Source organism: Aquarana catesbeiana, linkage group LG02 (genome assembly GCF_042186555.1).
Source record: "Aquarana catesbeiana isolate 2022-GZ linkage group LG02, ASM4218655v1, whole genome shotgun sequence".
NCBI lineage: Eukaryota > Metazoa > Chordata > Amphibia > Anura > Ranidae > Aquarana > Aquarana catesbeiana.
In genome coordinates this window covers 129,217,863-129,245,811 of record NC_133325.1, presented here as the reverse complement: position 1 = coordinate 129,245,811, position 27,949 = coordinate 129,217,863, and the positions used below count along the sequence as shown (strand labels likewise).

General features: G+C 43.6%; 1 protein-coding gene across 1 annotated transcript in view; it reads right to left on the bottom strand.

Annotated features, from left to right (window-relative positions):
• Positions 1-27,949, bottom strand: part of XPO4 (exportin 4) — a 231,381-nt gene that overhangs the window by 85,572 nt on the left and 117,860 nt on the right. Inside the window, exon 6 of the mRNA XM_073613453.1 lies at positions 3,145-3,298. Within this exon, the coding sequence (XP_073469554.1) occupies positions 3,145-3,298 (154 nt within the window). The remainder of the gene's footprint in view (positions 1-3,144; positions 3,299-27,949) is intronic.

Here is a 27,949-nt window from a genome sequence, read left to right as displayed (position 1 = left end):
CAGTTTTCAGCTCTTTCCACAGATTCTCGATTGGATTCAGGTCTGGACTTTGACTTGGCCATTCTAACATCTGGATACGTTTATTTGTGAACTATTCCTTTGTAGATTTTGCTGTATGTTTGGGATCATTGTCTTGCTGGAAGATAAATCTCTGTCCCAGTTTCAGGTCTTTTGCAGACTCCAACAGGTTTTCATCCAGAATGGTCCTGTATTTGGCTGCATCCATCTTCCCCTCAATTTTAACCATCTTCCCTGTCCCTGCTGAAGAAAAGCAGGCCCAAACCATGATGCTGCCACCACCATGTTTGACAGTGGGGATGGTGTGTTGAGTGTGATGAGCTGTGTTGCTTTTACGCCAAACATATCGTTTTGCATTGTGGCCAAAAAGTTCGATTTTGGTTTCATCGGACCAGAGCACCTTCTTCCACGTTTGGTGCGTCTCCCAGGTGGCTTGTGGCAAACTTTAGACGAGACTTTTTATGGATATCTTTGAGAAATGGCTTTCTTCTTGCCACTCTTCCATAAAGGCCAGATTTGTGCAGTGTACGACTGATTGTTGTCCTATGGACAGACTCTCCCACCTCAGCTGTAGTTCTCTGCAGTTCATCCAGAGTGATCATGGGCCTCTTGGCTGCATCTCTGATCAGTCTTCTCCTTGTCTGAGCTGAAAGTTTAGAGGGACAGCCAGGTCTTGGTAGATTTGCAGTGGTCTGATACTCCTTCCATTTCAAAATGATCGCTTGCACAGTGCTCCTTGGGATGTTTAAAGCTTGGGAAATCTTTTTGTATCCAAATTCGGCTTTAAACTTCTCCACAACAGTATTACGGACCTGCCTGGTGTGTTCCTTGGTCTTCATGATGCTCTCTGCGCTTTCAACAGAACCCTGAGACTATCACAGAGCAGGTGCATTTATACAGAGACTTGATTACACACAGGTGGATTCTATTTATCACCATCAGTCATTTAGGACAACATTGGATCATTCAGAGATCCTCGCTGAACTTCTGGAGTGAGTTTGCTGCACTGAAAGTAAAGGGGCCGAATAATTTTGCACGCACCACTTTTCAGTTTTTTAATTGCTAAAAAAGTTTAAAATATCCAATAGATTTCGTTCCACTTCACAACTGTGTCCCACTTGTTGGTGATTCTTCACAAAAAATTAAAATTTTATATCTTTATGTTTGAAGCCTGAAATGTGGCAAAAGGTTGAAAAGTTCAAGGGGGCCGAATACTTTCGCAAGCCACTGTGTATATATATATATATATATATATTTTTTTTAATCTCTACATAGTGGCTATAAAAAGTCTACACACCCCTGTTGAAATGTCAGTTTTCTGTGATGTAAAAAAAAAATAAAGATAAATTTCAGAACATTTTCCACCTTTAATGTGACCTATAAACTGTACAACTCAGTTTAACAACAAACTGAAATCTTTTAGGTGCAGGGAAGTAAAAATAAAAAAATATGGTTGCATAAGTGTGCAAACCCATAAACTAATACTGAGTGCTGTAATAAAATCAAAAGGTGCTTCAACGGTCTTTTTGTGTATGAGTCTATCAGCATGGCATATCAGAAACTGGCATTATTTGCCCACTCTTCTTTGCAAAAACACTCCAAATATGTCAGATTGAGAAGGCACCTCTTGTGCACAGCCCTCTTCAGATCACCCCGCAGATTTTCAATCGGATTCAGGTCTGGGCCATTCCAAAACTATATTCTTCTCCTGGTGAAGCCATTTCTTTGTTGATTTGGATGTATGCTTTGGGTTGTTTTCATGTTGAAAGATGAAGTTCCTCTTCATGTTCAGCTTTCTAGCAGAAGCCTGAAGGTTTTGTGCCAATATTGACTGGTATTTGGAACTGTTCATTATTCCCTCTACTTTGACCAAGGCCCCTGTTCCAGGGGGAATTATGGCCAAAAAGTTCAACCTTGGTTTCATCAGACCATAACACATTTCCCACATGCTTTTAGGAGACTTCAGATGTGTTTTTGCAAAATTTAGCCGGGCTTGGATGTTTTTCTTCGTAAGAAAAGGCTTCCGTCTTGCCACATTAGACCAGACATATGAAGAATACAGGAGATTGTTGTCACATATACCACACAGCCAGTACTTGCCAGATATTCCTGCAGCTCCTTTAATGTTGCTGTATGCCTCTTGGCAGCCTCCCTGACCAGTTTTCTTCTCGTCTTTTCATAAATGTTGGAGAGACGTCCAGTTCTTGGTAATGTCAGCTGTGCCATATTTTCTCCACTTGACGATGACTGTCTCCACTGTGTTCCATGGTATATCTAATGCCTTGGAAATTTTTTTGTACCATTTTTCTGACTGATACCTTTTAACAATGAGCTCCCTCTGATGCTTTGGAAGCTCTCTGAAGACCATGGCTTTTACTGTAGGATGCGACTAAGAAAAGATCAGGAGAGACCTACTAGAACAGCTGAACTTTATTTGGGGTTAATCAGAGGCGCTTTAAATGATGTCAGGTGTGTACTGACTCCTATTTAACATGAGTTTTAATGTGATTGCTTAATTCTGAACACGGCTACATCCCCAGTTATAAGAGGGTGTGCACACTTATGCAACTGCATTATTTTATTTTTTTATTTTTACTTCTCCCCCTCTAAAGGATTTCAGTTTGCTTTTCAATTGAGTTGTACAATTTAGAGGTCACAGTAAAAAGGTAGAAAAAGTTCTGAAATTATTTATCTTTGTCTCATTTTTTTTACATCACAGAAACCTGACATTTTAACAGGGGTGTGTAGACTTTTTATATCCACTGTCCAATTATTCATTTGGATAGCGTACAGGAGCTCATAAGGGCAATTCTCAAGACAGCTGCAATGAGAAAAGGGGGTCCCCAATGGAAGATTTCCCCTCTATGCCTGTTATGACAACTCAAAATTTTTTATTTACCCTCACTTTCATTCCCATTGACAGTAATGTTTAGGACAAATACAGAGCACGATTCTCTCTAATGGGTACACAGACAGCAAGAAAAACGTATCCCCTACCACTCTACATACTACTCTACAATGCAGTGCAGACACCATACAGAAATATGTACAACACATCATAATTATTACAGGCAATAAAGACATTTCTCACACTAGCTGTGAGTCCTAAAAAATGGAAAAGGATATAATTTGGAGGCAGAAAATTCCAGCTTAAAACTTGATTGGCTAATGCAAGGTAGCGCTGGAACACAGAGGACATCTGAGCATTGAGGTTTTCCCGTCGGCTGAATTCTTGTAAAACTTCTATCGTTAACATGAAGATCCTGCGGAGATCCTCTTCCTGTAAAAGAGGAAAAGCGTGTTACCCCGTTACAAACCATATAATTGTTATGAACTGACAGCTCTCCAGATGTCATACTCTTGCCACCACACACTGGGGCTTTTAACCTAAAAAATGGATCAAGTGTCACAATGCAATGAACAATTCCATCACAAAACTGAAAAATAAACGGAAGAAAAAAAAAAAAAAAAAAAAAGTTACTACATTATCAGAAATAAGAAATACATCTTTCAGATATATTTTTCTATATTTTTGACTGCATAGTTTAACTTATTATACAGAATTTTTATAGCACTAATAGTTTGTGCAGTGCTTTACAGAATACAAAGGAGGCATAGTACAGTTACAATACCATTCAAGGAGGGTTAGGAGGGTGAAACCACTTTCTTCCGTAAGAAATTAGGTAGAATTATGTATGAAATGAAAGTAAACAAGATTTAAAATCACTATCAATATCAATCAATATTTGCTGGATTAACAGACAAAAAATTTAAAAGCCAGCATTAAAAATAAAATGCCACCACGACAAGATTTAATGTGCAGAGGTTTGGAAGCAGACCCTAAAGCATGGGTGCTCAACCTGTGGCCCTCCAGCGGTTGCAGAACTACAAGTCCCATCATGCCTTTGGGAGTCATGCTTTTAACTGTCAGCCTCGCAATGCCTCATGGTACTTGCAGTTCCGCAACAGCTGGAGGGCCACGGGTTAAGCACCCAAGCCCTAAAGTGTATCTAAAGTCAAAACTTTTTTTTGGATGAAATGGTAATGTGTTAGTAACCCTGTTAAAGCACAGACAGCAGTAAAAATGGTTCTAATGGACACTGTCACTGACTGGAAGTAAGGAAAAAAAAAAAACAAAAAAAAAAACAAAACAACAGTAACCAGTTATCACCAGAACGGAATTAGAGGCAAAATCTTCCAATAAGGGTGCTTCTTAGAGTGACAACTAAGAGGATTTTCCTAATTTTAAAAGATTTTCTGTTGCTCCCTGCTGTGCACATAGGACAGTAATTTGTGAAAATACAGATGGCAAAAAAAAAAACAAAACTGATGGGGTTTTAACCTTTGCCTCAGTATCCAACACAAAAAACAAAATTGCCTTAAAAAGGTAAACTCCTGATAGGAATACATTTCCACAATTTTCTTTTATTATATAGTAATTCAACTCATTACTTTGCCGACGTGTGCTGCAGCTTATACATGACCTAATCAACAGGATATGCCTGATAAAAATAAGGGACTGCCAGTGAATGTATTTTGAAAGGTGGTAACCACTTTAAACTGTGTAAGCGGGTGCACACTGGCTACAGGGGCACTCAGGTCCATACCCCCACCACCTTGCTGTTGTGCATTCCTGTGCCCGCTTTCCTCCACTCCCCTGCCACTACACAGAGGACAGAGCAGACTGTGTTTTTGAGGTCCCATGCTCACCCTTCTCCCTCCTTTGCAGCAACACAGATACAGAGGGAGAGAACAGTGGATGGAGCTTGGACACCCACAGATCCCGGTACACAGGAGGAGGAGAGAACAGAGCTTTTCTGGGCAAAAATGTGAAGGTCTGGGCAGACAGTGCAGGAAACCAGTGTGGGCAGACCTTATGATGTGCGTGCCTACACTGGACTGAGCCTAATGGAATGGATCATGAGGATTGAGTTTCAGGCTCTGAAGGACAGTAGACCACCAAGTGTTCAAGACAAGGTTTGCGGTGTACCACGATTGATGAACAGATGCAACTGTACTTATTTCAGCACTGGTAAAAGGATTGGTGAATGGATGGCACTGTACTTATTTCAGTTAGATAAGTACATCAGGGACTGCCCTTCTTGTTTATCTACCCAAAAGTAATCCACTGCATACAGTGTTAGAGATGGTAATAAGTGCACTACCATACAGATGAGCCCCAATGGCTTAAACCTTTTGTTTTCCTTTTTAGTCCAGCCCACCCATGGACACTCTTCTTGCTTAGGAGGGAATGAGCTCTCCCCTGCTCTGAAGTCTTCTTGAATATGCATGTCACGTTTTCTGGGATGCTTCAGGTTCCCTACAGCTGTCCAGAGAAGAGGGTAGATCTTGTGGTGCATCATCAGGAGCCCAGGCTGCCTGAACCTGGAAGAGACAGCTGACTTTTGATGTCGGAAACAAATATAGTGGTGTGGGACCCGCCTTGTGACAGCAGTGCGATGGACTTGGACTTGCTAGGTGGGCGAGAATGTGAATTGTGCTTAACACCAGTGAGAAAAAAAAAAGGAGGGGGGTGAAGTTACTCATTAACTAATCTGACAAGAAAAGTGGTAAAAAAAAATTTAAAACAAAAATAGAAGTCAAGTCAGTGGATTACAAAAAGGTTGGACGCTGAGAGTTTCACAAAAGCAAGTGTATGAGCCTGTATTAATGGCCTTTGGGCTTGTGTTAATACAGGTATCAGTTTGACAAGCTTCTGAGATCATTAGAAGTCACTAGAAGGTGCATCTAACTTGCAGCTGACCTCCATTTGACCTGCTTCAAGCAAGTTTTGTATTCCCAAAGACATGCATAGAAAAATTCTTACCCAGTTCATACGAGGTGCCCAAATCCCTTATACATACATTTTGCCACACAATACTTTACCCGACAAACAATCAAAATATGCAAAAATTATGAACTTTTAATTTCTGCACACTAGATACTGAAACACAACCTTTATTTTTAACATTTAAAAAACTTTTTGCTGCTTCTCCAAGTGCTGTTTAACTTTAAAATTCAGTAATTGTGCATTCAAATTTGAAGAATTATGCTTCGTTTAACTGCTTCCCGCACCATTGTAAAACGACAGTGGGGCTGGAACCCTATTGTTCAGGAAGGAAGTGCCATGCTCCGGCGCAATCGGTCACCTGCTGTGTCACCAGTCAGTGTCCCTGGTCACTGTCACACAAATTATAGGATGATGCTGTACACTGCACTGAGGACAGTATGTAAAAAATAAAATAAATAAAAATGTGGAAAAAAAACAACTTTTTTTTGCCCTTCATTTTCCAAAAAATTGTGACAAAAATGTACAACTTCAAAAAACTTGCTCCTAAATACCTCAGATTGTCCATTTTCCAAAAAGTGGTCATTTGGGGGTTATTTGTACTGTCCTATACTGCCCTCGCGTTATCAGGTCTCAAGAAATGAGATAGGCTGTCAGTACATCAGGATTGATCAATTTTCAGATTTGTGGACTCTAACTTTCCTACAGATACATGGATTTGGGTTATTTTCACCAAACAAAAGGAACAGAAAACATTGTGGCCAAAATTTATGAAGAAAGATTTGCTAAATTTTATAACCGAAATGTAGAAAAACTCTTTTTGGTCTTTTTTCGTTTATTTAGCAAAAATAAAAAAACCCAGTGGAGATTAAATACCAAACGAAAGCTCTATTTGTGTGAAACAAAATATAAAAATGTAATCTGGGTACAGTGTCAAAGTGCGACAGCGCTGAAAGCTGAAAATTGGCCTAAGCAGAAAGGGGGTAAAAGTGACCGGTACTGAAGTGATTAAAATGTATTCTTTACAGAACTTAAAACTAGGAAATGAGCATGTTATCTATTAATTTTAATTAAATATATATATTAATTTTAGGAGTTTTGGTGAGGATTTTGAAAAGAGTAAAAACAGTACAAAAGAAAAGAGACAAATATTCAACCATGAAACATTGTTTACATTTTTTAAACCAAGACTCAGTAACGTGCAAAGCGCTGTACCACAAAGCAACTGATTGCACCGTTTTTTTTTTTTGTTTGAAAAAAGTAGGATAGTTAGACCTTCTGTCAAATTTTTATTGCTGTCTGGGGCCCAGCTGGGGACATTCCCCCCTCTATTTGCAATGGTATCCATTGTAAATGACAAAAAGTATGGAAATCCAAAACTTTAAAATAGTTGGTCTTGTAGCAATCGGTAAGGGGAAAGAACACAATATGGACATCTCACTTTGGAAGGAGATGTCCTTTAAATTCCTGTTGAGTCTCAAGAAAAGAAATTAAGGGAAATTTTACGATTGGTACACAGACAGCAAAAAATAACCCGCCAAGGTTAAACTGTTCCCTGCTCCATCCAAAACGAAAGGAAAAAAAAAAAAGTTTTGGATATACACCCACTTTAATCTTTTGCTAAAACTATAACTAAACAAGCTCTGGTTGCCTTGGGTGTCTGATACTATTAATAATCTTTTACAATGCCTTATAAAATAAGTCTATACATTCTCCCAACTTCCATGTAACTACTGTACTGAATTCTACTTATTATGGAGACTAGAACTCGTCTTAACCAGCAAGGAATACTTCATTCTCTCATTTCCTGAATATTCTGGATACCAGCCCCAAATATATCATGTACTGTATGTATTGTCTTTCTTCAGATAAGTAATTGGCTATGGCCTAACCTCTTGCCTCTAGGTACATTGTACTCTAACCCTTTAATAAGTGTGGTATTCTTGAAGCTCCTCCAGACATAAAGCTCCCTTGTTCTCCAAGTACAGTTTTATGGTGTCAAGCACTTCTCAAGAGCAGAACAATGCATCCAAGACAAGCTGGCCATCTGCAACCGGAAAAATAGTTGAAGCGATAGTTTTGGCTAGTGGCCAAAGTTATTTTAAGGCAGACATTGTTAGGCAGAATGTGCTGGCTCTCTGTGCGCAGCAAAGTAGTGCCACACCAGTGAAAATAGCAGACTGACAACACCAGGATCGGGTGTCGCGGAAAAGAAACAGAAATACTGGGCAGACGGATACATTTCTCAGAAGTCATTTCTTGAAAACAAAAGGATCTAACTACTGCACCTTTCATCTCTTGTGCCAATGGTCTGGCTGGCACAATGGAAAAGTATCCTATAGGACCAAGCAATGAACATTACATAAAAAAGACTGCTACAAATGCACCAAGGAGTCCATTTATAAAGAGGTGAAATCAAATTGCACATTATCCACCTCTTTGTACAAAGCTATAGCAACCTTTCATTCTTCAATTCAGATGATATTTGTTTTTTCTTACTACAAAATTAGAAATGTACAGGGAATAATTTCCTAATCAATTTAAATATTTTAGAAAAAAAGGTGAATGCCAATTATTATATCACCTTTGCCCAATTGTAATCCATTAATTTTAATCTTTCGCTGCCACTGATGTAAGGGCCTGTTGATACCAGAATAGGGTGCAGGAAATGCATGTTTCCCACACCGCACAGGAACACGCTACCTTATTGTTAATGGCACCCCAAACGCATTTAACATATGCAGCACATTTTCAGACACCAAACCACATGGTACCCCATACTTTTTCAGCATTCACGTTCATTTGGAAAACCCACTGAAATGACTAGGATGTCAAAAAACATGCTTGTTCTGATGTGAACCAGTCTTAAGGGTTACAGAGGAAGAGAACTGCTAGTAGCTGGCCAGCTTCGTAACCCTTATACCAACCGGATAAGTCTGTAAACTTAGTCGCTTTAGCAAACTTTCACTCAAATAGTACCTGACACACTGAATTTTACTAAATGAATGTGATCAGCAGATAACAAGCTGCCGGTTAAATCTAAATAGTGTGTAAACTTGCTGACTCTAGTGTGGCTCCCCAGCACAGCTTTGTGAATGTGATCAGGGAGCTGAATGGCTGCTGATCACATCCACAAAGTCAACAGAGGACCTCCTCCCTCCTTTTAGTGTTCCTTTCACTGCTCCTTCCCATCAGTGATCACAGTACCCATCCTTATTGTGGTCACTGGCTTTGTCATCCTGCGGCTTCTTCAGCCATCACCCTGCTTCTACCAATCAAGTTTACCCCTCCTCTGGCGTGACAATTCACAAGCTTACTCACTGCTTCAGTGATTAGTGTTTGCAACCTGCAAGAGGTACAAAGGTCTGAACATGCGATCCAGCAGCCAAGGCTGCTGAAATATATTTACAGCTCTACAGTACTGTGGCTGAAACATCTGTGCATCTCTTTGGGTGTGATCTGGCTGCCAATCACATACCAAAGCCTGCAGCCGATGTCCCCCTTTAACCCTTACAGGCATTTCCCACTGTCAAAGTTACAGATGATATTTGTACAGTAATAAAGTAGCCAAGGGGAAGGAAATACAAACAAGTTAGAATGGTACCTGTGCATTTCTTCTGAATGGCTTCTTACAAGAATTAACACTGCACAGACATGATTCAGAAAAAATACAAAGTAAAATTACTCAGTTTCATTGATATGAATACGTTCCACACCCATTTTACAGGAAGTTCCCCTTCATCCTATAACTTTCCTCAGCCTTCCTTCTTTTTCCATCTCTCCTCCTCCAACATGCTCACACTAATCTTTGCTATAATGTCCTCTCTCCTCAAACTCTCATGTCTTTACCCCCCCTCTCCAGCCCCCAACCTGTACATATCGCCCTCTCTTCTGCCCACTCAATATTACTGCACTTATCACCTCCTGCTCATTCTAAGCCCACACAGTATCACCACTTCCAATACACTGCCCTCCTATAAATCCCACTCCCACCTTACTAGCCTCACCCTCCTAATATCTGGGGACATCGCACAAAACCCCGGCCCTCCCACACCCAATTCCAACCCCCAAAATTGGCTGTCTACCTCCTCCAACAGTAGTCGTAACTCCCCCCTTCTCATCCCAATTCCCCTGATTGCACAAGTCAGCGCCCCCCCCCTTCATGTGCCCTCTGGAATGCCCGCTCAGTCTTCAACAAACTAACTTCTGTCAATGTCCTTTTCCTCTCCAAATCACTTAATCTATTTGCTATTACCGAAACCTGGCTCCAAGAATTCGACACTACCTCTCCAGCTGCCCTGTCCCACAGTGGCCTCCTCTGGACTCATTCCACCAGACCCAGTAGACAAAAAGGAGGTGGTGTCGGACTTCTCTCCCCACAAAGCACCTTCGAGGTTCTTCCCACACCTCCCTCTTTCCCCCTGCTCTTTCGAAGTGTACTGCATTCGTCTTTTCTCTCCAGCTTGTCTGAGGGTCGCAGTCATTTATCGGCCTCCTGGACCAGTGTCACGCTTTCTGGATGACTTCTCTGCATGGCTACCCTACTTTCTCTCCTCTGAAGTACCTGCCATCATCCTAGGTGACTTTAACATTACAATCAATTTAACATTCCAATCAATGTTAATACTGCAACCACTGGGGGGCATGTCTGGACGAGCAACAGAGCAGACGTGTGGAGGCTGAGCTCCGTTCAGAGCACTAGAATCTACAGCCATCCTAGCTCACTAATATTTTTTCAAGCCCTACTTTGCTGCCTAAAGCGACTGGCTTCCCTCTGCAGCTGTCTCCGCGGGATATTGGCTAAACCTGCTGCATTCATTGGCCCCTGGCCTGCAGCTAGACCTGAGCCCTGTGTACCCGCCGCCATCTTGGGGCCTGCTGAACTCCCGGAGCCCGCCGCTCTCATCTCCCGCGAACCGGAGGACACAAAAGACTTTTGGCCTAGCCCCTAGGTCGCCATCGATTGCCACAGAGGGCTCGTGCGACGGATTGATAACACCAGATCTCCTCGTCTGCCTCTGGCTCCCCTTATCCAGATGCCATCCTGCGGCCTGCTGCTCCGGCCTTTACATCCAGGGGACACAGTGAGTAATGTGGAATCCGCCTACTCTCTCCTTTGCCAACTCCCATAACAGTGTCTCCACACTATCGTGCCATCGGGACCCTGAATCCTGTATTTTTCAGAGACATTCCGGGCCGGTAAGGAGCAGCGCTCACCCGGCCGGTTGCTGCCTTTGGGAAAGTCCGTGGCTTCGGCCTGCCTCTGGAGGACAGTGGCCATCTTGGTGCTCCAAATACTCCTATTATCAGTTTGATCCACTGTCTGCCACACCAATACTCCTTCAAATAACCTATCCGTCAATAAGCTCCCCCACATAATATAGTATTGGGACATATATTCAGAGCTGTGACCCCGAATTTAGGCTCTTGAGACCTGCGTGATACTGCAGTTCCCGGTCAGCCTTTACCACTAGGAAATTCTGCGGCTCCGGCTTACTTCTGGAAACTGGCGACCATCTTGGTGCTCCAAGTACTCCCAAGCTCATTTTAGGCTACTACATACCTTGCACAACTTCTGTTCCTATAGACTTTATTCAAGATAAATCTCCTGGCTCCTCTCTGTTGCTGTTGAAGAGAATTTATTACTATCTGCATACTATCTGCATGAGAATCCTTCTGCATGATAACATTATTTTGATGTATGCATGGCACTGAACAGATGTGAGTAGGAGGTGCCCCTTGCAGCTAACGACCGTACAGTTCCAGTTATGCCCGCCAAAAGGCCTAAACTTCGGTCTGCCTCAAGTAAACGATCAAGCAAGAGATCGCTGTCCATTCCAGTTTCCACAGGTTCCATTCAGCAATACTTAGCCAATGCACGAGGAGACCAGGCTCGAACCTCGAGAACGAGCGCCTCTCCATTATCTCACGCTGCATCTGTTAGGGAGAGCTCTCCGGCCTCCTCATATTGCTCGGACCTTATGGACGACCCTGGATCTCCCGCTGGTTCCAAAATGACTACACTAATGAGCGGTCTCAAAAAAGAACTTGCAGGTATGTTTCACAGTTTGGAGAAATCCATTAAAAAAGAAATAACCGCTGTTAGATCTGATATGTCACATATCCTGGTCAGAGTAGAGGAAACGAAGCAACGGCAGGACACACAAGCCCTAGCCATTAAAGAATTACAGGACACTGTTATCCAGCTGGCATTTGCCCATCGGGCCTCTCTGTATAAGCTCGAAGACCTCGAGAACCGTAACCGTAGAAATAATATACGTGTTCGAGGACTGCCGGAAGCGACTGGAGATAATGACCTTGAACTTTCTATAAGGGGTATTTTTAATACCATCCTGGGCAATCCTGTCACTACACCGTTGCGATTTGACCCCGTAATGCTAACTCAGACCAGCCCAGGGACGTTATATGGCGCTTGCATTACTTTGAGGATAAAAACGCTGTTATGATGAAGATGCGGGGCTTGGCTAACAGACTTTGATGGGGCAGTCATCACCATATATCCGGACCTCTCCAAGGATACTTTGGACCGTCGTAGAGCCCTAAAGCCGCTCCTTGATCCTCTACGCTCAAAAGGGATCACATCGGATCACGTCGGACTTCTCTCCCCACAAAGCACCTTCGAGGTTCTTCCCACACCTCCCTCTTTCCCCCTGCTCTTTCGAAGTGTACTGCATTCGTCTTTTCTCTCCAGCTTGTCTGAGGGTCGCAGTCATTTATCGGCCTCCTGGACCAGTGTCACGCTTTCTGGATGACTTCTCTGCATGGCTACCCTACTTTCTCTCCTCTGAAGTACCTGCCATCATCCTAGGTGACTTTAACATTACAATCAATTTAACATTCCAATCAATGTTAATACTGCAACCACTGGGGGGCATGTCTGGACGAGCAACAGAGCAGACGTGTGGAGGCTGAGCTCCGTTCAGAGCACTAGAATCTACAGCCATCCTAGCTCACTAATATTTTTTCAAGCCCTACTTTGCTGCCTAAAGCGACTGGCTTCCCTCTGCAGCTGTCTCCGCGGGATATTGGCTAAACCTGCTGCATTCATTGGCCCCTGGCCTGCAGCTAGACCTGAGCCCTGTGTACCCGCCGCCATCTTGGGGCCTGCTGAACTCCCGGAGCCCGCCGCTCTCATCTCCCGCGAACCGGAGGACACAAAAGACTTTTGGCCTAGCCCCTAGGTCGCCATCGATTGCCACAGAGGGCTCGTGCGACGGATTGATAACACCAGATCTCCTCGTCTGCCTCTGGCTCCCCTTATCCAGATGCCATCCTGCGGCCTGCTGCTCCGGCCTTTACATCCAGGGGACACAGTGAGTAATGTGGAATCCGCCTACTCTCTCCTTTGCCAACTCCCATAACAGTGTCTCCACACTATCGTGCCATCGGGACCCTGAATCCTGTATTTTTCAGAGACATTCCGGGCCGGTAAGGAGCAGCGCTCACCCGGCCGGTTGCTGCCTTTGGGAAAGTCCGTGGCTTCGGCCTGCCTCTGGAGGACAGTGGCCATCTTGGTGCTCCAAATACTCCTATTATCAGTTTGATCCACTGTCTGCCACACCAATACTCCTTCAAATAACCTATCCGTCAATAGGCTCCCCCACATAATATAGTATTGGGACATATATTCAGAGCTGTGACCCCGAATTTAGGCTCTTGAGACCTGCGTGATACTGCAGTTCCCGGTCAGCCTTTACCACTAGGAAATTCTGCGGCTCCGGCTTACTTCTGGAAACCGGCGACCATCTTGGTGCTCCAAGTACTCCCAAGCTCATTTTAGGCTACTACATACCTTGCACAACTTCTGTTCCTATAGACTTTATTCAAGATAAATCTCCTGGCTCCTCTCTGTTGCTGTTGAAGAGAATTTATTACTATCTGCATACTATCTGCATGAGAATCCTTCTGCATGATAACATTATTTTGATGTATGCATGGCACTGAACAGATGTGAGTAGGAGGTGCCCCTTGCAGCTAACGGCCGTACAGTTCCAGTTATGCCCGCCAAAAGGCCTAAACTTCGGTCTGCCTCAAGTAAACGATCAAGCAAGAGATCGTTGTCCATTCCAGTTTCCACAGGTTCCATTCAGCAATACTTAGCCAATGCACGAGGAGACCAGGCTCGAACCTCGAGAACGAGCGCCTCTCCATTATCTCACGCTGCATCTGTTAGGGAGAGCTCTCCGGCCTCCTCATATTGCTCGGACCTTATGGACGACCCTGGATCTCCCGCTGGTTCCAAAATGACTACACTAATGAGCGGTCTCAAAAAAGAACTTGCACGTATGTTTCACAGTTTGGAGAAATCCATTAAAAAAGAAATAACCGCTGTTAGATCTGATATGTCACATATCCTGGTCAGAGTAGAGGAAACGAAGCAACGGCAGGACACACAAGCCCTAGCCATTAAAGAATTACAGGACACTGTTATCCAGCTGGCATTTGCCCATCGGGCCTCTCTGTATAAGCTCAAAGACCTCGAGAACCGTAACCGTAGAAATAATATACGTGTTCGAGGACTGCCGGAAGCGACTGGAGATAATGACCTTGAACTTTCTATAAGGGGTATTTTTAATACCATCCTGGGCAATCCTGTCACTACACCGTTGCGATTTGACCCCGTAATGCTAACTCAGACCAGCCCAGGGACGTTATATGGCGCTTGCATTACTTTGAGGATAAAAACGCTGTTATGATGAAGATGCGGGGCTTGCCTAACAGACTTTGATGGGGCAGTCATCACCATATATCCGGACCTCTCCAAGGATACTTTGGACCGTCGTAGAGCCCTAAAGCCGCTCCTTGATCCTCTACGCTCAAAAGGGATCACATACAGATGGGGCTTCCCAGCCTGTCTGATTGCCACAAAAAATGGCCGTTCCCATACACTAAGATTTCCTGAGGAACTCTCAACCTTTTTGCAAGATCTTCACCTTCCGTCCATGGAGCTCCCAGGCTGGCAGGATTCAATCCCCAAATTTTCGAGTCCAATGGGCACACTTTGGAGAAAAACCCCCTCGAAGAAAAGACGTACTTCTCTCCCAGGCTCTACACAAAAGCATGGTTGAATTGTGTACTTTTCATCCACACTAATTTCATTAATGTAGACGATCATTCTTCTACAGGTCTTTTTCTACAGAGTCAGGCTTTGGCTGCAGTTTTTTCTATTTTTGTCTGACTATACATGGCCAAAGCTGTCTCACCATTGAACTGACCAATGTTCTATTTTTTCTTTTTCTTTTGTTATTTGGTTCATGCTCCAGTTTGGTCTACACTTATCTTACCTGGTAGGATACTTATTGGTTGAAATGATCCTGGTCCTACATAAATATTCTTCATATTTCTAACTGGAAGTAATTATTTACTTATAGTTATAAGTTATTTGTTCTTTTTTTACAGGCCGTGTGCTGTCGGGGCGCACCTCCTTCACTACCTCTTCCATACAGCGTAACCCCGTCCCCCCTATCCTTCTGGGGTTGGCAAGTGCGAGCGGCCTTAAGCTGTCCTATTTAATCCCTGTTCAGGGATTGGGATGGCCTCTCGTTCTCTTTCCCCAATGGGACCACTGCAGTTCTCTGCGTGTTATTCATTTGTTTCCCACAAGTTCTTTAACTCATGTATGTAATTTTTGTATATGCTCACCCTCTTCCTTGTTTCTTCTTTTTTCTCTCCAAATAATCTCTCTCTCTCCCCTCCCTTCATTCATTCCCCCTTCCCCGCTGGCATGCATGTCAGGATAAGCTGAAGGATCACATTTTATATTAACAATGGCTACGTTAAAGGTTATATCATACAATGTTAGGGGTCTTAATGTCGCTGCTAAGCGACACTAAATACTTCGTGAGCTAAAACAGGCCGCCTGTTCCATTGCCTTTCTACAGGAAACACATCTAACTCACACAACACCTGTTAAATTGACTTCACCCCACTTTCCGCAGTGGTACTATAGCCTATCGGACACCAATAAAGCTAAGGGTGTAGCCATTGGATTTTGCAGAAATGTATCCTTTAGGTTATCTGCTATGTTAGCGGATGACCATGGTCGCTTTCTTTTCCTCAGGGGCTTCATAGGTAACACTCAATGTACTCTGGCAAATGTATATTGTCCAAATCAAAATCAACCTGCCTTTTTCTCACAAATACTAACGAAATTGTCACACTTCGCCAAGGGTCTTACTCTTCTTGCGGGAGACATAAACATGCCATTAGACCCAACATTGGATACGTCCCAAGGCCGCTCCAATATTTCTATTAAAAGACTGAAATTTGTCAAAAAAGGCTTCTGGACCTTCAATTAATGGATGTTTGGCGACTCCCCCATCCCAAGGAGAAGGACTATTCACATTTTTTCCACAACACACCAATCCTATTCCAGAATAGACAATATGTTCCTAGATCATTTTCATCTCCCCCTCCTACAATCTACCCACATAGGTACCGCATCTGTTTCAGACCACGCACCTGTGTCAATGACGTTGACCATGTCTTCCTTACCACGGCGTACTAACAATTAAACTTAAACTTAATGACTCCCTTTTTACTAATGAAGCTGAGGTTTCCTTGTTAGCGTCTCATTTATCACAGTACTTTAAGGAAAACAAGCCCTCTGATACCTCTCCTTCCATTGTTTGGGAAGCTCATAAGGCTACGTTTTATTGAGCTTGGAGAAAAAGGGAACATGGTCAACAAATTAATCAGGTTCTACAACAAATAGCGGTTCTCGACAAACAGCACAAACTCTCTCTGCATCTATTGAGCACCTCCAAGCCCTCACACTTAAACGAGAGGAATTAAAATCCCTTCTCAATTTAGACACTAAGAGAAAATTCCAGCGCCTATCACAGAAATTTTATGAGTGGGGGAACAAACCCAGTAAATTACTAGCTAGATCATTAAAAACTAAACAGTTGCAGTCATTTATTCCCAAAATCAAACTTTCAACAGGAGAACTTGTACATGCAACTCCAGATATTGCTAAGGCCTTTAGAGAGTATTATGCAGACCTATTTAATGTTAAAAAATGACTTCACCTCTCTAGCTCAAAAAGAGAGAAGAAACCGTATGCTCTCCTACTTGAAAGAAGCCAACCTACCTAAATTGCCCCTATCTGTCCTCAAAGAAATAGAGGAAGATTTCTCGGTTGAAGAATTCCAGGCCGCACTGAAGTCTTCCCCGTCTGGTAAAGCCCCTGGTCTGGATAGGTTCACTATTTTATATTATAAAACATTCAGTGACATTTTACCGCCTCGCCGCTTATGCAAACTCTGTCTCTCACTCTTCAGGCTTACGCCCAGAATCCCTCTCCACTCATATCCCTGTTATTCCTAAACCTGATAAGGACCCTAGCCTATGTAACAGTTTTAGGCCAATATCATTAATAAACGTTGACATTAAATTATTTGCCAAAGTAATGGCAAATCGCTTGCTCCCCCTACTACCCAGCTGGATCTCAGCTGATCAATCAGGTTTTATACCAAATAGAGAAGCAAAAGACAACTCCCTTTGAGCAATTTCCCTAATCCAATATGTTCAGAGATGTGCCCAGCCCACCCTACTCCTTTCCACTGACGCGGAAAAGGCTTTTGATAGGGTGGACTGGGACTATTTTAAGATGACCTTACGACACTTTGGATTGGGACCTAAGATGTTTCATCGTATTTCATCCCTTTACTCTAATCCCACAGCACAAAGAAGAATTAATGGAACGTTGAGTGATCCTTTTGTCTTACATAACCAGGCAGGGTTGTCCCTTATCCCCTCTCCTCTTTGCTATTACCTTAGAACCCTTCCCAGCTACAATTAGGAATAACGTCAATATCAAAGGCATACAAATAGGCAAAAGATCCCATAAATATGCAGCTTATGCCAATGACGTTTTATTTTTTATTCAACAACGCACTTCACTTCCCAACTTAATGTCTGCATTTTCTGCCTTTCACTCAATTTCTAACTTCAAAATAAACTTATCCAAATCCGAAATTTTAAACATAAATATCCCCAAGTCTGAGGTACTTTCCCTCAAACCCCTTTTTCCCTTTAAATGGGAACGGACATGCATGAAATACCTAGGTATCCATCTTACTTCTAATCTCCAGTCTCTTTTTCGACACAACTATATCCCCTTGCTAAATCGGATTAGAGATGACTTACGAAAATGGTCCAACTTATCACACACATGGTTGGGGAGAGTAAATATCATTAAAATGAATATATTACCCCGCATCCTAATTTATCTTTCAAATGCTCCCATTGGGTGTACCAGTGGGATTCTTTACTATTTTACAAACCATGGTTTCCCGATTTATTTGGAAGAACAGTCATCCCAGAACGTCTAGAGGGCTATTGTTTCACTCCAAATGCTCAAGAGGTTTGGCGCTTCCTAATTTTAAGGCATATTATCAGGCGGTTATTCTGTCCAGATTGGCTGATTGGAAATATGCATTCAAATCAAAACTATGGGTACAACTTGAATATTTTTTAAGTGGAATAGATCTTTCAATTGCACCCTGGATACCCCGCTCTTGTAGGAATTTTGCTCGAAATACCTCAGTTCTTACAATATCCTCTTTAGATATATGGGATACCCTACATAAAAAATTCTCTTGGAATTACGACTCTCCTCTATTGCCTCGCCTCAACCATAAATATTTCCTACCGAGTTTACTGGACCCCGATTTTAAATCATGGGGATCAGAAGAACCTCTCCTGTTACATCATGTTCTTAGTGACAACACACTTAAACCATTACAATTAATCCTTGCTCCTAAACCTGCCACTTTTTTAGATAAATGGAGATACCACCAACTACAACACTTCTTAAGTTCCCTCCCTAAACCACTTAGGGATGTACGCAATTTAAATGTTATAGAAGAAATATTTCAGCCAGAAGACCCCCCTCAGCATGGTATCTCTCTATTTTATAAAGCCCTTATTGCTCTTCAAAATCCTGACTTTCCACCTTTCTTAACTAAATGGGAAACAGACCTGAACTCCCCCCTCACTGACAACCAAAAAGATAAGGTCCTACGATTAGTCCATACCTCCTCAATGGCCTCAAAAATGTCAGAGGTCAACTATAAATTGCTCACCAGGTGGCATTACACCCCAGCTAGATTACACCAAATGTTCCCCGCCAGTCCCGTTGTGTTGGAGGAACTGTGGGAACAAAGCTACTCATGCCCACTCATTCAACCTTTTTGGGATGCTATTCGTGATCTGATCTTACAGATTTCAGATGTCGATATACCCAATGACCCATGGACTATCCTTTTCCATGCTGCGAAAACTCCCATAAGTTTATACAGGCGCTCACTCATTCCTCATCTTTTGAACACTGCCAAAGCTTTAATCCCTTCCTTATGGGGCCAACCAACAACTCCTTCTATAAAAGTATGGCTACATATGGTTGATGAAGTTCACCTTATGGAGAGTATTACCCACAATATTAGAGGTACTTCCACGAAACATTCTCTAACGTGGGCTTCCTGGATAAAATTTCAGGCCACCTCCTCCTATAAGGACCTTATAATGCAAACCTCTTAGGTCTTTCAATCAAGCCTGGTCATTCAAACCTCAAAATTCAACCTTTTTCCATGTATTGACATGCATGCCGGCAACCCCCTCCCACCATTTTTTCTCCTGCTTTCCTTACTTCTCTTTTTCTCATCCCCCCCCCCCCCCCCCATCATCCACTTTTCCCAATCCCTTCTTTGCTGTTCTCTCTTTTCTTAATCTCTTTCAACCAAAGCAAAGTTTTCTTAATTGTATTGTAAATTCAAGTGTTTACATAGGAAAAATCCTCAGTTTATTTAGCTATCACATTTGCAATGTGTCTCTCTCTAGAGACATCTGTTGGATTCTTGATTTATACATAACCGTTGTATTCCGTGAGCACTAAAACGTTTGATGTCTTATTTCCAAGAATGTATCTAATTTGTGATATATGTACATCTTTGCTCTACTTTTTTCTTTAATAAAAATTTATTAAACAAAAAAATACTGCAACCACTTCTCAAATGCTCAACCTAACCTCCTCTTTTAACCGCAATGGACACAAACCACCACTCACTCCAACAGCAATACTCTCGACCTCGTATTCTCCCATCGCTGCACTCCATGCAACCACTCTAACACCCCCTTTCCTCTCTCTGATCACAACCTTATCCATTTCACACTCTCCTCGTCCCCTACCTCCCATGCTGCCAACCCACAAACCACTACCTGCAGAAACCTTCGCAACATCAACCCTTCCCTTCTTCATTCTGCTACTGGTGGCCTTTACGACAAAATCTCACCCCTGACCTATCCTGCCCAGACCCAAGCACTTCCATCTACAACAACACGCTGTCATCCTCCCTAGACGTACTTGCTCCTCTGTCTACATGCAGAACCAGGCCCCATCTGCCACAACCCCGGCAAACAGACAACACCAGAAGTCTCAAGAGACGCATCCGTGCTCTTGAGCATGGCGTAAATCAAAGTACCTGTAAGACTTTACCCTCTACAAATCAGCCCTTCTCAAATACAACTCCTGCCTCCACACTGCTAAACAAACCTACTACAAAACTCTCATCAAAACCCTCTCATCCAAACCTCGTCACTTCTTTTCTACCCTTAATTCCTTACTTCACCCCCCCACTGCCCCCATCCACCAACTTGCTCAACAGATTGCCAACCATTTCAAAAGAAAGATCGACACCATTCGCAAGGAGATATCCAGCATTCAACTTCCTCCCCTACCAAACCCATCAAGTCCAACACCACACTGAATACTCTCACCCTTCTGCCCAGTTACCACCGATGAAGTTGATAAACTCCTCACCATGGCCCACCTCACCATCTATCCCCTGGACCCTGTCCCCTCACAGTTACTGCGACCACCTTCCCACTCTATCCTAAACTCCCTAACCCACATCTTCAACCTCTCCCTCTCCTCCGGCACCTTTCCATTCCTGCTCAAACATGTACTGGTTACCCCCATACAAAAATGTTCACTAGATCCCACCTGTTTGAATGACCCATCTCCCTGCTCCCATTTGCCTCCAAGCTCATCGAAGACCTTGTCCATGACCGAAAGTCGCTACCTTACAGACAACCTTCTCGACCCCCTACAGTCCGGCTTCCGTCCACAACATTCTACTGAAACTGCCCTAACTGCTAAAACCAATGGCCATTACTCCATACTCACACTCTTAGACCTCTGCTGCCTTCGACACAGTTGACCACCTGCTCCTCCTCAGCAAACTACACTCCCTTGGCCTCTGTGATTCTGCTTTATCCTGGTTCTCCTCCTACCTATCAGTGCGCACTTTCAGTGTCACTTACCACTCCATCTCCTCTGCCTCTCTCTGTTGGGGTACCCCAAGGCTCTGTCATTTCATAATCGATTAATCGATTAGTTGTTTCAGCCCTACATTGAACATTCAAATACTTAAACCTCAACTTCAAAGCTCTAGGTCACCCCCTTTTGCACCCTTTTTGCCATTAGTCCCTAAACATTAAGGCCTCACCAATCAATAGTAAGGAACAGAAGAAAAATGGACATAGCCAACAAAAAAAAACAAAAACGCTTTTTCTTAACCACTTGCCGACCGCCTCATGGCGATGTACGTTGGCAGAATGGCACGGGCAGGCAGAATCACGTACCTGTACGTGATCTGCCTCCCGCGGGCGGGGGGTTCTATCGGACCACCCCGGTGCCCGAGGTCGGCTTGTGTCTGGCAGCGATCAGACGTGAGGGGGAGGCCATCCATTCATGGCCCCCCCCTTGCGATCGCTCCCAGCCAATGAGGATCTTCCTCTGCCTCTAATGTAAACAGAGGCAGAGGAAGTGATGTAATCTCTCCTCGAGCCGGTCTTTTTTGTTCCGGCGCCGAGGAGAGAAGACATCAAGTGCACCAACACTACACTTTCAGTAGAACACGCCAGGCACACTTTTCACCCCCCAGTCACCCCCCTGTCACACTGACACCAATAGCAGTTTTTTTTAGCATTGGTGTCAGTTTGTGTCAGTTATAAGTGTTAGGGTTAGCCCCCTTTAGGTCTGGGGTACCCCCCTTTAGGTCCAGGGTACCCCCCTAACCCCCCCTAATAAAGGTTAACCCCTTGATCACCCCCCGTCGCCAGTGTCACTAAGCAATCGTTTTTCTGATCGCTGTATTAGTGTCACCGGTGACGCTAGTTAGGGAGGTAAGTATATAGGTTCGCCGTCAGCGTTTTATAGCGACATGGACCCCCATATACTACCTAATAAAGGTTTTAACCCCCTGATTGCCCCCTAGTTAACCCTTTCACCAGCGATCACCGTATAAGTGTTACGGGTGACGCTGGTTAGTTTGTTTTTTATAGATTATTATAGTTTTAGGAAACCCGCCGTTTATTACCTTATAAAGGTTTAACCCCCTAATTGCCCGGCGGTGATATAAGTTACGTTTTTAGGGTCAGATAAGGTCTGCGTCGCCCCAGGCAGCGTCAGGTTAGCGCCAGTACTGCTAACACCCACGCACGCAGCATACATCTCCCTTAGTGCTATAGTATCTGAACGGATCAATATCTGATCCGATCTATACTAGCATCCCCAGCAGTTTAAGGTTCCCATAAACACAGTGTTAGCGGGATCAGCCCAGATACCTAAGCACCTGCGTTTTGCCCCTCGGCCCAGCCCACCCAAGTGCAGAATCGATCGATCACTGACACTTACAAAACACTAAGCACACATAACTGCAGCGTTCGCAGAGTCAGGCCTGATCCCTGCGATCGCTAACAGTTTTTTGGTAGCGTTTTGAATCAGTCGCTAACAGTCAGGAGCTTTTTTGCCTGCGAGTCTCACTAGTGTACCCCTAAATTAAGAGCCCAAAATGGCAAATCGAAGGTACACTAGTGAAGAGGCCTACACGTTCCTGAGCATGACAGATGGTGAAGAGGAAGTCACTCATCTGTCAGATTCAGGCTCAGAATACGATCCTGTAGAGGACAGCGGCTTCATGACAGATAGCTCTGACGACGGAGTTGTGGTCCCTGCTAAGGTCAGGCGTACCAGGACCCCAATCTTCTTCTGTCCTTGAAGTGCAAGAACCGCGGGTCCCTCGTATGGAGCAGAGCAGTACTAGCGCCGCTATTCCTTCTGGTGAACTGGCAAGCACCAGCGGCCTAGTACACCCTGGTCGTACATCCAGCACTGCAGTAACACTTGGTGACGTGGCGAGTCCCATAAGTGCAGTTTAAGCTAGCGAGGTGGCAAGCACTAGTAGTGTCCCGCTGCCACGAAGAAGACGAACACAGGCCCGTCGTGCCCATAGTGCCCTTCCTGCTGCATTCGCCAATCCGAATTGGGAACCCACCACTTATGCAGCACCTGTACTACCCCCATTCACTGGCCAACCCGGAATTCAGGTGGAAACAGTTGATTTTACGCCACTGGATTTTTATTCGCTGTTTTTCACCGAAGATCTCTATAGATCTATTGTGGACCAGAGCAATTTATACGCTGGTCAACATATCGCCGCTAATTCCCAGTCCTCCCTTGCCAGAGATTGGAGACCAATTACGGTATCCGAATTTAAGATCTTTCTGGGCCTTTCCCTCAACATGGGCATAAATAAAAAGAGTGAGTTGCGGTCATATTGGTCCACTGACCCAATTTACCATATGCCCGTGTTCTCTGCTTCCATAGCCAGGGCACAATACGAGCAGATTTTGCGGTTCGTGCACTTCAATGACAATGAACTCTGTCGTCCTTGTGGAGACCCTGGATACGATCGGCTCTACAAAATTCGGGCCCCTCGTAAACCACTTCAACCAACGTTTTGCAGACTTGTTTACTCCCCATCAAGTTGTCTGCGTTGATGAGTCCCTGATTAAATTTTCTGGCCGCTTGTCATTCAAACAGTACCTTCCCAGCAAGCGTGCCAGATATGGGGTCAAGATGTATAAGCTCTGTGACAGGGCCACAGGCTATACATGTAGATTTATGGTTTACGAGGGCAAAGATAGTCACGTAGAGCTGCAACTGAAACTGCCCTGACTACATAGGAAGCGCTGGCAAGATAGTGTGGGACTTGGTGTCACCCTTATTCGGAAAGGGGTACCACTTGTATGTGGACAATTATTATACGAGCGTGCCACTTTTTAGTCACCTTTTTGATCAACAGATTGGAGCATGTGGCACCATGCGACCTAATCGCCGGGGCTTTCCCCAGCGGCTTGTAGATTCCCTTCTTAGGCTGGGGGAGAGAGCCTACTTGCAGTGCAATAATTTGCTCGCTATGAAGTGGAGGGATAATAAGAATGTTTTCGTTCTTACCTCCCTTCATGCAGACACGACGGTCCAAATTACTACGGCGACTGGTGTTGTGGAGAAACCCGTGTCCACGAATATAACCAAAATATGGGAGGGGTGGACCTCAACGACCAGTTGTTGGCGCCGTACCTAGTTGCCCGTAAGGCCAGACGCTGGTACAAAAAAGTGTCTTTATTTATTTCAATTGGCTTTGCTGAACGCTCATGTGCTATACAGAGCTTCAGGACAGACTGGATCCTTCCAGTCCGATCGTCAGAGCCCTTCTGTTTCCAGACGGTGCTCCACCTCACCTTCCCCAACCAAATGCAGTAAGCCGGCTGCATGAGAGGCATTTTCCTTATGTCCTCTCGAGTACCCTTACCCAACGAGCCCCCCAAAGAAGGTGTAGTGTCTGCAGCAAGCGCGGATATAGGCGTGACACCGGTATTATTGCCCCTCCTGTCCTGACAATCCTGGTCTATGCAGTGGTGAATGTTTTGAACGCTACCATACACTAGTTGAGTATTAGCGTAGGGTACAGCATTGCACAGACTAGGACACACTTTCACAGGGTCTCCCAAGATGCCATCGCATTTTGAGAGATCCAAACCTGGTACCAGTTACAAAAGTTAAAGTTACTAAAAAAAAGTTAAAAAAAAAAAAAAAATATATAAAATAAAAAAAAAACAAAAATAGTTGTCGTTTTATTGTTCTCTCTCTCCCCTCTCTCTATTGTTCTGCTCTTTTTTACTGTATTCTATTCTGCAATGTTTTATTGTTATTATGTTTTACCATGTTTGCTTTTCAGATATGCAATTTTTTTATACTTTACTGTTTACTGTGTTTTGTTGGTAACCATTTTTTTGTTTTCAGGTACGCCATTCAGCTGCAGAGCGGATTTATTTATCTTGACAGCAACAGCGTTTGCTCCCACGATACATAAAGCCGTGAATCCAGCGCTGTCGGAGGTGATTTCACCACCACAGTTACATACTTCAGCATATATGCCGAAGCGTGGGGGCAGCAGTGGGTGGAGGAGCGATTTGCTCCTGCCTTTTGTGGGAGGATGCCCCCATGCTTCGGCATATATATATTTTAGGCACAGGTTGCGTTAAATGTTTCATTTTTTACTATTTTTTTTTGTATTTGCTTTGCAGGTATGGTAAAGTCTTACTGGTATACTGTAATGTTACTTTGTTTTATTGTTAACCATCATTTGCTTAGCAGGTACGCCATTCAGTTGCAGCGCGGATTTATTTATCTTGACAGCAACAGCGTTTGCTCCCACGATACATAAAGCCGTGACTCCAGCGCTGTCGGAGGTGACTTCACCACCACAGTTACATACTTCAGCATATATGCTGAAGCATGGGGGCAGCAGAGGAGCGATTTGCTCCTAACTTTTGCAGGAGGATGCACCCATGCTTCGGCATATATATACGGTGCATGTATGCCCATCTTTAGAAGTGGGTGGATGAAGGGAGGTATTCTAATGGTGGGCATACCCACCGATCAATGCTTTTTTCGTTCAGCTCACAAGCTGCATGAAAAAAAAAAAAAGTTTACAATATATGCCCAACAAGGACCAGCAACGTACTGATATGTTGCTGGACTTTGAGTGGTTATACCAGAATGATGCCTGCAGGTTTAGGTATCATCTTGGTATCATTCTTTTCAGCCAGTGGTTGGCTTTCATGTAAAAGCAATCCTAGCGGCTAATTAGCCTCTAGACTGCTTTTGCAAGCAGTGGGAGGGAATCCCCCCCCCCCCCCCAACCGTCTTCCATGTTTTTCTCTGGCTCTCCTGTCCCAACAGGGAACCTGAGAATGCAGCCGGTGATTCAGCCAGCTGACCATATAGGTGATCAGAGACCAGAGTGGCTCCAAACATCTCTATGGTCTAAGAAACCGGAAGCTACGAGCATTTCATGACTTAGATTTCGCCGGATGTAAACAGCGCCATTGGGAAATTGGGAAAGCATTTTATCACACCGATCTTGGTGTGGTCAGATGCTTTGAGGGCAGAGGAGAGATCTAGGGTCTAATAGACCCCAGTTTTTTCAAAAAAGAGTACCTGTCACTACCTATTGCTATCATAGGGGATATTTACATTCCCTGAGATAACAATAAAAATGATTAAAAAAAAATAAAAATGAAAGGAACAGTTTAAAAATAAGATAAAAAAGCAAAAAAAAATAAGAAGCACCCCTGCCTGTCCCCCCCCTGCTCTCGCGCAAAGGCGAACGCAAGCGTCGGTCTGGCGTCAAATGTAAACAGCAATTGCACCATGCATGTGAGGTATCACCGCGAAGGTCAGATCGAGGGCAGTAATTTTAGCAGTAGACCTCCTCTGTAAATCTAAAGTGGTAACCTGTAAAGGCTTTTAAAAATGTATTTAGTTTGTCGCCACTGCACGTTTGTGCGCAATTTTATTTCATCAAACATTTGGGCAATATAGTGTGTTTTAGTGCATTAAAATTTTAAAAAAGTGTTTTTTCCCAAAAAAAAAAAGTTTGAAAAATCTCTGCGCAAATACTGTGTGAAAAAAAAGAAAATTAAACACCCACCATTTTAATCTGTAGGGCATTTGCTTTAAAAAAATATATAATGTTTGGGGGTTCAAAGTAATTTTCTTGCAAAAAAAAAAAAATTTTTTCATGTAAACAAAGTGTCAGAAAGGGCTTTGTCTTCAAGTGTTTAGAAGAGTGGGTGATGTGTGACATAAGCTTCTAAATGTTGTGCATAAAATGCCAGGACAGTTCAAAACCCCCCCAAATGACCCCATTTTGGAAAGTAGACACCCCAAGTTGTTTGCTGAGAGGCATGTAGAGTCCATGGAATATTTTATATTGTGACACAAGTTGCAGGAAAAAGACAAATTTTTCTTTTTTTTTTTTGCACAAAGTTGTCACTAAATGATATATTGCTCAAACATGCCATGGGAATATGTGAAATTACACCCCAAATACATTCTGTTGCTTCTCCTGAGTACAGGGATACCACATGTGTGAGACTAGCCCTTAGAAATCCTGAAGGCGGTGCTTTGTTTTCGGGGCCCCGTGCGCGGCTAGGCTCCCAAAAAGTCCCACACATGTGGTATCCCCGTACACAGGAGAATCAGCAGAATGTATTTTGGGGTGCAATTCCCATATGCCCATGAGCAATATATCATTTAGTGACAGCTTTGTGCAAAAAAAAAAATTGGTCACTTTCCCGCAACTTGTGTAAAAATATAAAATATTCCATGGACTCAACATGCCTCTCAGCAAATAGCTTGGGGTGTCTACTTTGCAAAATGGGGTCATTTGGGGGGTTTTGTGCCATCTTAGCATTTTATGGCCTTCAAAACTGTGATAGGTAGTGAGGAGTGAAATCAAAAATTTACGCCCTTAGAAATCCTGAAGGCGGTGCTTGGTTTCGGGGCCCCGTACGCGGCTAGGCTCACACATGTGGTATCCCCGTACTCAGGAGAAGCAGCAGAATGTATTTTGGGGTGTAATTCCACATATGCCCATTGCATGTTTGAGCAATATATCATTTAGTGACAACTTTTTGTAATTTTTTTTTTTTTTGTCATTATTCAATCACTTGGGACAAAAAAAATTAATATTCAATGGGCTCAACATGCCTCTCAGCAATTTCCTTGGGGTGTCTACTTTCCAAAATGGGGTCATTTGGGGGGGGGTTTGTACTGCCCTGCCATTTTAGCACCTCAATAAATGACATAGGCAGTCAAACTAAAAGCTGTTTAAATTCCAGAAAATGTACCCTAGTTTGGGTACAGCATTGCATGACCGCGCAATTAGCAGTTAAAGCAATGCAGTGCCAAATTGTAAAAAGTGCTCT